The 13,925-nt window shown below is 56.4% G+C and overlaps 1 protein-coding gene across 11 annotated transcripts in view; it reads right to left on the minus strand.

Moving 5' to 3' along the window:
• Positions 1–13,925, minus strand: part of CACNA2D2 (calcium voltage-gated channel auxiliary subunit alpha2delta 2) — a 144,645-nt gene that overhangs the window by 7,973 nt on the left and 122,747 nt on the right. For 6 of the 11 annotated variants that reach the window (XM_047775225.1, XM_047775216.1, XM_047775198.1 and 3 more), the window contains 17 exons: positions 10,703–10,834; positions 10,455–10,512; positions 9,664–9,714; positions 9,426–9,525; positions 9,154–9,312; positions 8,831–8,938; positions 8,655–8,733; positions 8,005–8,054; positions 7,729–7,818; positions 7,462–7,533; positions 7,187–7,261; positions 5,607–5,681; positions 5,454–5,525; positions 5,300–5,371; positions 5,131–5,192; positions 4,144–4,220; positions 105–165 (listed from right to left, as the gene is read on the minus strand). In XM_047775225.1, the coding sequence (XP_047631181.1) occupies positions 105–165; positions 4,144–4,220; positions 5,131–5,192; positions 5,300–5,371; positions 5,454–5,525; positions 5,607–5,681; positions 7,187–7,261; positions 7,462–7,533; positions 7,729–7,818; positions 8,005–8,054; positions 8,655–8,733; positions 8,831–8,938; positions 9,154–9,312; positions 9,426–9,525; positions 9,664–9,714; positions 10,455–10,512; positions 10,703–10,834 (1,393 nt within the window). Of the gene's footprint in view, positions 1–104; positions 166–4,143; positions 4,221–5,130; positions 5,193–5,299; positions 5,372–5,453; positions 5,682–7,186; positions 7,262–7,461; positions 7,534–7,728; positions 7,819–8,004; positions 8,055–8,654; positions 8,734–8,830; positions 8,939–9,153; positions 9,313–9,425; positions 9,526–9,663; positions 9,715–10,454; positions 10,513–10,702; positions 10,835–13,925 lie in introns of all 11 variants that reach the window. The other 5 variants (XM_047775162.1, XM_047775152.1, XM_047775133.1 and 2 more) reach the window with 1 other exon arrangement.

Consider the following 13,925-nt stretch of genomic DNA (forward strand, 5'->3'; position numbering starts at 1 on the left):
TGCACAGGACACAGACACACACAGCTCCAGGTAGCAGTGCAGGAGGCAGGGCCAGGGAGGTCAGGTTGGGGGAAGACACCTCAGCAAGGCCACACGCAAGCTACCTGGGAGCAATGAAAACATGTCCTTCAGACTCAAAGCTGCTGGGGAGCAGGAACTCAAAATCTGCAACAGAAACGGGGGGTTATCCGGCGGGGGCTGGGGAGGCAGGAGGCCAGGGGCTCAGAGCTGAGGGGGCTGGAGGGACAGGGCAAAGGGTGGCTTGAGGGAGGGAGACACCAGCAAAGAGGAACCCGCCACTTCCACGTTCAAGTTCGAGCCAGAGAGAAGGGATGGGTGGGGAGGGGTGGAGGGCCTGTGGAGACTACAGCATCGCAGGAGGAGGGCAGTTATAGCCAATATGTTGCCCGGGCCTGGTCCTCTGTCGGCAGTGAGTCCCTTGGCGTGGCTGTATATGCTTCCATACGGCTGTATAGCACATATACACGGACACACACACACACATATATATATACACACACTGCTATATATATGCATGGTCTGGGGGAGGCGCCAGTCTCGCTCTTATCACATCCATAATGGAAAAAACCGCATGCTGAGCTTCCTTGGCCTCCAAAGAGACTTTGAGGAAGGGAATTGGCTTTTGGCTGCGGATTTTTATCTCTCTTTGCTGCGGCTGTTTGCATTTTGGTAGGTCTTGCTTTTGTTCTGTGTCAGGCATCAACATGGCCAAACCGAAGGGGTTTTCTCACGGGTACAGACAGTCCAACCAGAGACGGTGTGGGCAGCTGGGGGTGGGATGTAGTGCATTGTGGGGGGTCCATGGATCCTCCCTGGGAGAGGAGGCTGGGTGAGGGGAGATCCTTCAGGTGCCTGGGAATGTTCCCACACTGAGGGAGGAGAGTCTGAGAGCTAGGAGGGCACAGGAGCACTGCTTGAACCTGCACATCTGCCCTCTTAGGCTGGGGGCAGGAGGGCAGGTGGGAAGAAGAGCTGAGTCTCTACTCTTCCTAGGACCTGTCTGGGCTCAGAGCAGCCAGGGAGGAATGCTGGGGGTTCCAGAGAAGGCATGGGGTGCTATTGTGCGTTCTGCCGCGTGTGTGAGTGAGCACCATGTGTAAGTGTGCATATGCAAGCTTGTTTGTGTATGTGTTTGCATGAGTGTGTATGCATGTGTCTCTGTATGGATCTGTGAGTGAATCCGGGGATGTGGCTACCGGTGCTCCTCTGGGGCCTCTCCCTGCTCAGCTGGACTGGCCACTTTGCTGCTCTGCACCTGGGAGGTGTCCCTCTGCTCTCAGTCTGTCTGTCACACCCTGGGCAATGCACCTTCCCATCCTTTCACCCAGATTCTGACCTCAGTGTCACCCCATGAGAAGAGGGGTCTTTCTTGTTTCCAAATACTTCCACAATGCACTGCTAGATTCTGGGGAGTGGGGGCTTACGGAGGTCACTGGTTGGACTGCTGCTTTCTGAGAGGACTATGAGGCAGGGTTTGGATACAAGCCGACAGGGAGGGGTTGGGGTGGGGAGAGGAGGAGGAGGAGAAAGAAAAAGGGGGTGGGGGACCAGGAAGGGAGACTATGCCGTGGTTGTCATTGTTACCAGGGTCCTGCATTTCTGGGGTCACTGGCAGGGATGTGGGAGGGGGAAAAAGACAACTCAAGCCAGTGGGAATAGGGCATGTTCTCCACCTCCATCCAGGCCAGTGGGGGCAGCTGGATCCACTTTTCTGGACTAGGCTGGACAGGGCCCCTAGGGTTTCTTGAGGAGCCCCTGCTTCCTCATGGGGAGTGGGGACAGAGCATCTCCCTGTGGCTCTCCATACCCCATCTGCTACATCTGTTCTGTGGGAAGGGCGTCTCTGTGTATCAGAGGCAGAGACCCTTGTGTGCTGTCCTCTCTCATGTCCCTTATTCTTCACCTCTCTCATGTCCCTTGTTTTTGGCCTCTCTCATGTCCCTTGAACTTGAGCCTGCAAGTTCACTGCCTCAATTTTCTGAAGTCTCTGGCTTGAGTACCTCTAAGTGCCAGAACCTTTTTCCCCACCCCCCAGCCTGATTCCCTCTGAGCTTCTTTGCTGGCCCTTGGGGTCCAGACAAATCCTCTTCCGTTCTCAGCCAGGCCCAGGGTCCCCGAGTCTACCTTTATTCCCCAGGGGAACACTTTTCCCATACCTGACCACTCCCCAGCAGCAGAAAGCACCCCAGGGAGGGCTGGGCCAGTGGACTTAGCAAAGTCTCCAGAAGCAGTGGGGGGAGCAGGGGACACAGGCTTCAGCACCTAGGCCAGCACCCAGGATGGTCTGGTCTGCCTTGCTTTCCTGCTGCTGCCCCATCCTGACCCTCTGCCCCAGAGTCAGGGTGTGGGGCTTCCAAAGCTTTCTGTCTCCTCTTGGGAGGGCTGCCAGCTTCTGGAGAGAAACTGGAGAGATGAGAGGAGGGAGAACTATCCCAGAGGAAGCCTCACATAAGCCTGCCTCTGAGAACTGATCTACCCCCTGCATCTCAGGCCCCCTGCCCTGCTGGGTGGGAGGCGGTAGAGAGGCATATGGCCCTGTCCCCACTGTTGAGTTGTCTTGGAGGGATGGAGTGGGGGATGGGGGGGCAGAGGCCTGCCCACAGGGAGAAAGGAGGGTGAGGAGAGGGCCTGAGCTCTTAGAACACGCCGGAGACCACCCTGCAGGCAGGGCCAGGGGAAAGGGCTACTGGCTCTAATAGAGGTTTAGGGATCAGAGGAAAGGCAAAAACTAGAGGAGCCCAGGGAATGCTGGGGGTAGTCCTGGAGAGCAGGGGTTTGGCTGGTCCTGGGCAGGGAGGGGGGCAAGCAGGGGTGTGAGGACTAGGGTGGGGTGGGGAGAGGAGGGTGCACTGGTTCTGAATATACTTGCCCTTCAGTTTGCTGATTGGCACTGGGACAGTCCACCAAGAGAGAAAGCGAGGAAAACAAAAACAACACAAACACAAAAACAAACGAAAAGGGGGAGGGGAAGGGGAGGGGCACAAACAATATTTTATTCAATGGCTGTTTGAATGAAAATATTGTGTCTCATCATCATACCGAAAGGAAACTTCTTGCAAAAAACAACATGAGAGAGAAAGAGAGAGCAAGAAAACTCAAAGGAGATGAGCCCCAGTCGGCCAGGCAGGTGGGGGGCGCCCGGTGGGGCCGGAGCCCCAGCCTCCCTCCCAGTGACCTTGGGGCATTGGGCAGGCGGGGCCAAGGCTCTGGAGGCCTCTCAGGGGAGGACCAGGGTGATCAGGACATGCAGGGATGAGCCACAGGCAGAGGAGCGGGAGCGGGAGCGGGAGAGGGAGGGAAGGAGGGAGGGAGGGAGGGCAAGAGAGTGAGAGATGGGGAGGGTGGGGAGGCAGGGATGAAGGAGGGAGGAAAGGAGTGAAGGAGGGGCTGGGAGGAGAGAGGAGGCGAGAGAGGAGGAGAGAGGAAGAGAGGCTGAATGAGGAGTGGGAGGGAGGGAATGTGGGAGAGAGAAAAGGAGGGAGTGAGCAGAAGAGAGAGGGAAAGAGGGAGGGAGATAGAGATGATGGGGGTGTAGGGAGGGAAAGGAGAAGGGAGGGGAGGAAAGAGAGAGAAGCAGAAGAAACGGGAGGAAAGAAGGAAGGACAAAGGGAGAGAGTAAGTAGGCAGGAAGGTGATGGAGGCAGGAGGTGAGAGAGGGGGTGCAAGAGGAAAATGAGGGAGGATGAATGAGGGGGACAGACAAGGGAGCAGAGCAGAGAGAGACCCTCGGGATGGTGCCACAGGGGCAGAGAGCTGCGCAGGGAGCAGGGGGCAGGAGAGATGAGAGGAGGGGGTGTCTTCCAAGAACGCAGCCCCCAGGGGTGTGCGGGGGAGGCAGACTAAGGAGGGAAGACACGGAGTAGGAAAAAACCAAAAACAAAAACCTCAATGGAAACCATGAGATAATGGTCTAGAACCAAATCTGAGAAAAGGCGAGCATGCAGAGTTCCACAGACTTTCTGATGGCCATGGCCGGTGCCCCAGCCTGCGGGCACCTGGGGGTGGGCAGACTGGGGAGGAGGGGCTGCCTGGCCGCAAGCGGCTGGCTATGCTGCCTGGGGCCGGCCAGGGTGCAGGGCAGAGGCAGGGGTGCAGGGAGCAGGCAGGGGCCGGGCCACTTACACTTGACCTGCAGGATCTGGTCACTGAGGTTGGCTTGGAGGTAGAAGGTGCTGTAGGGCGGGAGCACTAGCCCTAGGCTGGGAGGGCAGGGAAGGGAGGAGCACGGGTCACTGCTGGGGAGAGGTGGGCCACATTGGCACTCTCCTCCCCATGGCTTTGGAGCTGGGTAGAGAGGCCCAGGCTGTGGCATCCCCTCCCCTGACCACCAGGGACACCTCTCCCTGGTTAGCTGTGGGAGATTTATGGCCCTAGGGGCTGGACCCTCCACTCCCCGAACTCTTCAGGAAGCCTTGGAACTCCCAGCCCCAAGGTGAATCCTCACTCCATCCAGCAGCCCAGCAGCCTCCCCCAACACACCACCTGCCCAGTCAGCCTCTTTCAATCTGGCTGGCAGCTGGCAGCACTCTCACAAGGGGTAGAATGCTGTCAGTGAGCCAGGCTGTGGGGGTTGGAGTGGTGGTGCTGCCACGAGAGTGCTGCCACGCTCATGGGGGCCATGGTCCCCAGAGACTTAGGTCATGTGACAGCCAGCTAAAAGCAGAGCTGGCACTAACACAGTGAGGGAGAGTCATGGGCTGGTACTGGGGTATGAAGGAGACCTGCTCTTGGGGCACACAGAAGATACCCTGCACTGAATGGGTCTGACCCACAAGGGGTCGTGCTCTGAGTCTTCGATGACTGCTGAGAGCAGGCCTGTTACTGTGCTGAGGATGACATCCTGAATGCGGACACCCAGGGATTCAATCCAAGGCGGAAGGGATGTAGAGAGGGTGGTAGGGCATGTGGAGACATTTCTTCCCTGCGCTCCCAGGAAATAGTGCTTGTTCATGAAGGGACAGTGACAGCCCCGGCTTCTGGGACCCCACTAGGATTCTGGTCACAGCTGCAGAGAACTGGCAGATTGGGGAAGGGGAGGCAGCTGGGCTCAGGCCATGGGCTCTGGGGCCTCCCTGCCCCTCCCTGCCTGTGCAGCCTGACCCCACTCACCTGTAGTTGGTGCTCCTTATAGGCACCCAGGTGTAGTTCCGCATCACCTCGTCTATGTACCTCTGGGAGAAGAGGCTGGGTCAGGAACTTGAGGTAGCAGGCAAGGGTGGGGTGAGGGGTAGGAGGGTGCCCACCCTGACCTTCTGTCCCCCCTCTGCCACCTTCTCACCTCATCCAGGGACTTGACCAGGGTTCTGATCTGCTTGTGACCCTTGTTGCCATCGATCATGCTCCGACGGATCTGGAAGGGCCGGAGACACGAGAGTCGGGGTTCTTACCCTCCTCTGCTCTGGGTGCCCCCTATCCCCTCCTCTTCTCTTTACCTCCTCTTTGTTCTCATCCTCCAGCTCTGCATCCAGGAAGTCCAGAGTCACAGGCTCCCGGAAGTTGGTGGTCTGAGGGAGGAAAGGGAGGGAGTCAGGAGGCCCTCTCTTACAGGGTTTACACCCCCTCTTCAGGCCACCCATCTGGCTCACCTGGGGCTTGAGGTTGGGGTGCAGCAACACATAGCCATTCAGGTCAATGGCAAACACGTAGCCGTTGGCTCCAAGCTGGGGATGGACATAGGGGGGCTTAGGGCCTGGAAGGCTGGGCAGGGATTCCCTGGGCTCTGGAGCTCCTCTTTGTCCTGCCTTCCAGGTGGCTGGGGGGTGCTGTTTACCCACCTGGGCCAGGAGCCCCCACATGCCACATGGCCCCAAGTCCACCTCTGAAGCTAAGTCCGGCAGGCTGGTGCCCTGCATGCACCAGCTCTTGCCCATTGGCCAGCTCCATGGGACCTTGTGATTTGGCCTTCTCAGGCCCTCCCCGTGGTTCTCATGGAGTGTCAACAGGACCTCTCCACCTCCACTGGACCAACAAGCCTGCTGTTGCCCTCCCCTGCCCTCCCCAACATGGTCTCTTCCTGACCCCCTTCTTGGTAGAGCGCAGTGGGAGGAATGTATTCTTAGACTCCCTGGGGCGTCCCTCTCAAGTGGAAGGGAAAGAAGAGCGAGACCCTGCACTTACCCCTTACGTCTCTGAGGCAGTTTTCTCATTGCACATGGAGGCCAGTGACACAGGGCCTTCATGTGGCTTAGGTGTAAGCATGCTGACACACATCTACCAACCCTTCACAACCCAGTCTCACACTCCCTTTGCCATAGGCCCTGGGCCAGCCTCATTGACCGGGCCCCTTCCCTGGCTTATGAGTCTGTTTTTCTCCTTCAGTCCTTTGCAAAGAGTGTTTAATTCGTTTATTTATTTACTTATTTATTTTTGCCTTTTTGCCATTTCTTGGGCTGCTCCAGCGGCATATGGAGGTTCCCAGGCTAGGGGTCGAATCGGAGCTGTAGCCACTGGCCTACGCCAGAGCCACAGCAACGCAGGATCCGAGCCGTGTCTGCAACCTACACCACAACTCACAGCAGCACCAGATCCTTAACCCGCTGAGCAAGAGCAAGGCCAGGGATCGAACCTGCAACCTCATAGTTCCTAGTCAGATTCGTTAACCACTGAGCTACAACGGGGAACTCCTCAGAGTATTTCCTTTGCTTTCAAGGTATGACTTCCTCTCCTTTCTATCCAGGACACTCCTGCCTATGTGACAGTCCAGGGGTTGGCAAACTAGGGCCCATGGGTCATGCCTAGCTGGCTGCCTGCTACTGTACTGCTGTGAACTAAGGACGGTTTTTACATTTTTAAATGGTTGAAAAAAGGGATTCTATTTCATGACATGTGAAAATTATCTGAAATTCACATTTCAGTATCCACAAACAAAACTGTATTGGAACTAGCCATGCCCATTTACTTATGTTTTGTCTCTGTTTTTCTCCATATAGCAGCAGAACTGAGTATGAATATTTCGGCTGGCAGAACCTAAAAAATGCAGAGTCTGGCCCTTTAAAGAAAGTTTGCTGATCCTGCTCTAGGTCCAAGGTCACCTCCTCTGGAGGCCTTCCCTGACTGCCTGAACTCAGAGGACTCTACAAAGGTGTGGGAACCCCCATCAGTCTGCTAAGCTTGGCCTGTGTCCACATGGGAGGCTGAACAGACAGATGGGTAGGCAGACACTCACCGTGTAGTTGGGAGTCAGCCTCTTGATGTCATTCAGAGCCACATCAATGCCCATCACACCCAGGATCAGCTGGTTCTGGGAGCAGAGGCATGGGGGTCTACAAAGGGCTCAATTCCATGGGGGGGCTGCCCTGCCCAACCCACCCCCCAGGCCTGAAGGAGCTCTCACAAACAGTTGCCCTCAGTTTGCAGGCCTACCTATCCCTTCTCCATCCCAAACCTGCCATGAGCATACCCAACCTTCCCCAAGCATGCCTTGCCCTTGGGGGACCTCACCTTCTTTTCCCCAGGGCCGTCCTGTGTCAGGTTGAAAACAGGGAGGGTCCCTGTCACCACCAACCCCAACCCCTGAAGGGAGAGGAAGAGGGTGGGTCAGACTCCTGTGGCCAGCCATGTCCCCATTCTGAGTGTTCAGAGCAGGGGGGCAGGGACAAGCCTCTTTCTCCTGTTTGGTTTAAAGTGGGTCCTCAAGGGACTTGACCCTGTTGTCACATCCTGGGGGAAGGTCGTCAGCCCCACCTCTTCCTTGCCTAGAAGCCTTACCAGCGCATCCTCGTACACGTTGGTCCATTGCACCTGCTTGGCCTCCTTGCCTGCCAGCACCATGGGCCTGCCCAACACGTCTAGGTATTCCTGGGGGGGGCGGGGGTGCGGAGTGCGGATTGAGTTTGCCCCTCCCACTGTACCTTCCGGGTCCCGCGTCCCCATGTGTCAGAAAGCCACAAGGGGGCGCTCTCACCCCACAGGAGCCCATCATTCCTTCCATTTCCATTGAAGCAAGGACAGGGGCCGGGAGGAGGAGGCTCGCAACAGTCTTACCTGCGTATTGATGCGGATGGCACCAATGGAAGGGATCTCAAAATAGTAACCTGTGAGGGAAGGGCAGACAGAGGCGGGCCTGAATGTTGCTTGGGATCCACAGCACAGGGGGCCCTGTACCCTGAGGTGTGTTACCAGCCCTGACTGTCCCTCAGGCTCCCTCTCTTTTTGGTGTCATTTCCCCTGAACTCATGTCCCTCCAGTGCTCCCTGCCATTACCCTGTCAATGGGACCGATGTCACAGAAGGGGCTATGGGTGTAGAGGTGTAAGGAAGCAGAAGTGGGGTGAAAGGAGGAGCCTGAGGCCTGAAGTCCCTCATTCTAGGATGTCAGTGACATTCAGGGTCCACGTGGGGGCCAGGCTCATTTGCAGAGAGAGATGGATTGCCAGCAAACAGATGCAGGAGCAGAGAAGCTGGGAGACAGAGGACCAATGGGCAGTCAGACAGATGGGCAAGAAGATGCTCAGTCAGATGGATAAGTTAGCCAGAAAGAGAGATGGACAGTCATACATATGGAAAGATAGACAGACAGTAGATGAACAAGCAGCTGGGGAAGCTGGACATGTGGAAGGACAAGTGGACAACCAGCTCAATGGACTGCAGGACACAGCAGGCAGGCCCTATGGCAGTGATGCCCAGACGAAGTACCTTTGTTGGCGCAGGCCATCCATTGCAGGGGAGTGACGTCATAGTTGTGCTGCCCCACGGAGAAAGTGAACACGCGAACCTGTTTGAGGCCTGAGGTTATTGCCACGGCCACCAGAGGACAGCCCTCCCTTGTACTGGGCACGGTCAGGGCAGCCCCTGCCTGGGCTGAGCCTCACCGTCCGGTTGGGCCAATTGTACTTCTCAAAGACATCCTGCACACGGTCCTCGCCACCATCCGTGAACATCATGATCATCTTATTGCAGTTGGCACGAGTGATGTTGGACTGGGCAGAGTAGGTGTGGAGTCAGGCAGCTCTTAATCCCTCTTCAGTCCAGGGGTGGGTCTCCTTCCCCTGGGTGAGCCTGGCCCTCTGGCCCTCCTCCCCCACTGCAGTGCTATATGCCTGACCTGTGTGTTGGGCACTAACAAGCCCATCTGTCTTGATTTCCCTGATGTCACCAAGCCCCAGCAGCCCGCCTGCCCACCCAGGGGGCTCACATTTTGCAGCTGGTCGAAGGCATACTCAAAGCCGGCCTTGTAGCCTGTGGTGCCCTTAGCCACCATGCCCTGCACAGCTTCCTTGAACACCTTCTTGTTACGCACGTTGGCCTGTACCAAGTGTGTGAAGCATGACACTGGCTGTGCCTTTTCATTGAACTGTGGGGACAGTGAAGGTAGTGAGTGGCCTTAGGCTGGCCTGGTGAGGCAGGGGTTGCACGGGGTAGGAGGGAGTGACCAACTGTTTGCCTGCCTGCCGCCCCGGCACTCACAGAGGCCACGTTCACATAGTCATCATCAGAGAGCGTGTCCAGCATCTCACAGACAGATGTCTTCATCAGCTTCAGGGTCAAGCCGCTTACGCTGCCACTCCTGGGGGGTAGGGTCATGGAGGCGCCAGGTAGGCCTCAGGTGTTCTCCTGCTGTGCCCGCATGATGTCCCCAGGCAGCAGATTCTAGTCCCTAGTCCCTAGCCCTGGCCCCACCCCACCCGCCAACATGCTCACTCACACATCCACGATGATGACCATGTCCTTGGGCGATGAGGCCCCCTGGATATACCTGCCCAGAAGAAACCTCAGTTAGGCCTAATCTCACTGGGACCTGTGGGTCCTTTCTTCCTTCAGCCACATACTGATTCAACATGTTTCCATTCAGTATCCATGGCATGGACCAGACAGCATTCTAGGCAATGAGGATACCATTTTTTTTTTTTTTTTTTTTTAAGGATAGCACCTTTAAAAAAACAGACAGTCCTCATGTCATGAGTGACCTGGTCCCCCATCACGCGAACAACCCGAGGGAGGGGTGAATAGGTGATCCAGAAAGGGGACAGGAGGCATGTTCCAGGGCCTCAGTGGCTTGTCATTTCCCTCTGGCCCAGGTTGAGGCGCCAAAGGCAGAGTTCTAGCTGCACATGGAACTGAACAGGTGGCAGGGGAGGAGGCCAAGTAGTATTTCAGGAGAGGGTAGGGGTGTCTAGGGTAAGGGTGTCAGATGGGTAAGGCCAGGGGCTGGCCAACCCCACAGAGGATACGTCCGCCCTTGGAAACCCTCACTGGCCCAGTCCCTCAGTCCCGAGGGGGTGGAGTGCTGGGTAGTGGATGGAGGGCAGAGGCAGCTGGGAGGCCTGCCTGGGTGATGGGATCCATTTTCCAGTGGCAACGATGTGTGAAATGAAAATTGGATAGAGCTGGCTGCGCCCTGCTCGGAGGCCTGGATATGGGGAGGGAGGGGAGCAGGCAGGAGAGGTGGGGGAGCTGAGGGGGGTGTCCTTGCCCAGCCCCTCCTTGCTTGCTCACCAGGGTCTCCTTCGGACATCGTACAGGTCGATTTTCTTGGGGGCTCGCCATGGGGTGGCTGTGGAAGGAAAGGAGGTGAGGGGGGACTGGTAGGGAAGGGCCCTGCCCTGGCAGCAGGACTTGCAGTGGTGGCCAGGCCACTCTGCAGCCGACATGGTGACCATCCCGCCCTCTAGACCCCAGGATGTGGGGGCTGGGAGGTAGAGGGTGGGGTGCTGAGTGGACTGGGGAGACAGGCTGGTGCCCACCTGGATAATAGCGAGTGACTCCTGTGGCGCTGCCAAAGACCTGCCACAGCAGTGTGGGGTCCTGCCTGCGGTTCTCAATGAACACATTCTCCAGGGCTTCTGTCCAGTTGAGCTCATTGAGAATGATGGTGGCTGGGGGAGGGAAGCAGGGGGCTGGGGTGGGAAGCGCTTGGGCTGTTCCCCTGTTGAACCAAACCACAACACCCGTGCACGTGCTTCCCACTTAGAAATCCTCACCTGTTCTCTCCCTATCCAGACTTTCCCTTACTTCCCAGGGCTTGGCTGGGGCTGCACCAGCTCCTCCAGAAAGACATCCTGGTCCTCACCCCCTCCCAAAAAATGGCTCTGCCTACCCTTCGGCCAGGCTCCACAGGATCAGGCAGGGCAGCTGTGGCCTGTGGCCCCTATAGAGGGGCCATCCAGGTGTCAGGGAGCTATGAGCTGGGATGCCCATCCAGTATGCTGCCTGGAGCTTGGGCTGGTCCCCTGGGAGCTCACCCACTCAGCATGCACTCCGGGCTGCAGCCACAAGAAAGCAATTAAGAGCCCGATGATGGGGCTGGAATTATTCAGCTATTAAGGTACCTGATAAGCTGGAAGCCACTCAGTTCCATGATTAATCAACTGGGGCCAGGAGCAGGCAGAGTGGGGGCGGGGGCTCTTGGAGGGGCAGGGGCTGTGCCATGATCCTGCTGCAACACTGGCGCGTGTGTACACATGCACGCGTGTGCGCACGTGCACACACACCCACACCCCTGCACTTGTATACTCTATGCAGGTGTATACAACAGTTATATCTATATCCAACCTCCGTGTTTCCAGCCAGATTTATCATTCCCTCACCTCCAAACCTATCTGCCTAGCAGCCTGACTGCTGCCATGGGCACAAGGGCACACATGCTCATACCTACATACCACTCTGCCTCTATAGGAGGACACCAATAGGTCCTGCTTCCACAACCCCCCAGCACCAGTTACCCCCACCCTCCCTCTCCCCCAGCCTCTGCCTAAACATGTGTGATGTCCTGGCCTGACCTCCCCCCCACCACCACCCACAGAGCCAAGGCTTGTCTCCGATGGACTCACTCTATTCTGTGGATCCCTCAACCTGGGCAGAGACTCAGGATGGCTTAAGCAGTAAGGCCAGCACCCTCCCATCTCAGGACGGTTCTAAACCTGCCCAATGTGTTTATGTGGCACATGTTCTCACATGTGCAGTGTACCTGTCCCTGCATGTGGGACACTCACATAAAACAGCAGAGTTTAGACACCTGCTACTGCCAGGCTTCTATAGCTCACCTCCTCCCCTAAGGGGCTCCTTCTTCCTCTAATTTCTTCTACCTTCTTTCTTCCCAGGTGGAGCCTGACACCATCACCACCCTCCTGACTATCCCCAGCAAAGATTCACTCTCCCAGTGGGAAGGAAAGAGCAGTGATTCAAAGATGCAAATGTTCCAGGCTTGGCCCACCACCTGGGGGCGCCAACACATTCGGGAACATTCTGCCCTCTGCTCTCTTCTTTTAAGAGTGTGGGGCCTCTGCTGTATCTTGTCCACTGTCTAATCCTCCCCCTCTGCTCTCACTCCCTTTTCTCTGTCCCTTTCCTTAGCTGACCATAATGTGAAAACAAAACACATTTCTAGCATTGGCTGTGCCTATTGAACAGTATGTTATGGTCCTGTTCCTAATTTAGAAACTTAGTGAGTTGTACAATTTCTATTTTTCTCTTTAAGGAAAAAAATAAAATCAGGCTCTCCAATGTTTCACACAGTACTGTCTGCCCCTGGGGAGAATCTGCCTGAGAGAACCCACCCCTCACTGGACCTCAGTTTTCCCACCGGCATGATGAGAGGCTTAGAGCAGACAGACAATCCTAGAAGCCCGTCTAGCTGCTGGCAGAGGAGTGTGCCTGAGTCCAGTCAAGAGCCGAGAGGAGACCGGGCTGGGCCGGCCCTGTAGGAATCCATGACCACAGCACACACACGGATTCACTGTAAGACACACTTATGCACACATTATAGTACCCCGACCCGGAAAGGGCCTGCTCCTCAGCCCTGTGTGCACACACTCGTACCCACGTGCCCTCATGCTCAGATCATGCTGAGTTGGGAAATGGGGACCATGCCCCCTCAGGCAGGCGATTACAGATTTAATTAAAAGTGACACAGTAAATAAAAAACATATAAAATGTAATTTGTGTGGGTAGCGAGGGGTGACTGGGAAGGGCGGTGTGGCTCCTGTTTTAATTAGCATGCCTGCCTGTGATAGTGCCTCTCGACTGGCTCAGGCAGGTGGCCTGTGGGCGGCCCTTGGAGAGGGCGGCTTTCGGGGAGGCATCACCCTCACCCCGGCCTGAGGCTGTCCAGGGTCTTCCTGAGGGCTTTCTGAAGACCACCCAGAAACTCTGGGACCTCTGCTCCAAGAATCCCCACTCAGTAGGTTCCTTGGATTCTAAGGCTACTCTGTAGGTGCCCACAGAATTATGTCAGAACCAAGAGACCCCAGGGCCTTAAATGCTACTTCTAGAGCTCTCCATTCAGTGTTTGACTCTTGGTCTCTTCTCCCTACACTTCCCGAGTTCTTCAGGAAGCTCATCCTCACGTCTGACTCAAATCCTTCTAGCTGGAGTGAACTGGTTTCCCTATTGTGCAAAGCTACACTGTCCCTAGAAAATAGAATCTCAACCACACTCTACCCAATCTCCCTGCCCCCCATCTCCACTTCCCTTGCCCACCAAGGAGAAGGAGGGAGGTGTTAAGAGGGTTGGTGTCTGTGAGTGAGGAGGTGCACCCTGTCCCCTCAAAACCTCATGTCCATCTGATGTGGTAGTTCTACAACCATTCCCACGTGGGGCCAGGGAACAGGGAGGGTGGGGAGAAACTGCTTTGGGGATGAGTGGAGACTTGGTCCAGCATGTGAGGAAATGGTTGCATACATGCATTTGTGTGGACATGTGTGTACACAAGGGCAGGAGACCGTGCATGCACGGGGGTGAGAGGCTCAGTGTTTCGTAGCTTGCTGAGAGTTAGCAGGAGGCTGTGCCTGACAGCGGCTTGATGCCTGTGTGGGGGTGAGTCTGAGAGGTGAGTATGTGTGACCCTGGGTGTAGGGAACTGAAGGTGCATGGCATTGGCTGGGCACCTGGTACTTGGCAGTGCCCGGGCAGTGGGACTGGCCTTCATGGTGGGTGGAGAGGGCTGCTCCCGATCACTTTGCACACTCA

This window comes from Phacochoerus africanus, chromosome 1, assembly GCF_016906955.1.
Source record: "Phacochoerus africanus isolate WHEZ1 chromosome 1, ROS_Pafr_v1, whole genome shotgun sequence".
Lineage (NCBI taxonomy): Eukaryota > Metazoa > Chordata > Mammalia > Artiodactyla > Suidae > Phacochoerus > Phacochoerus africanus.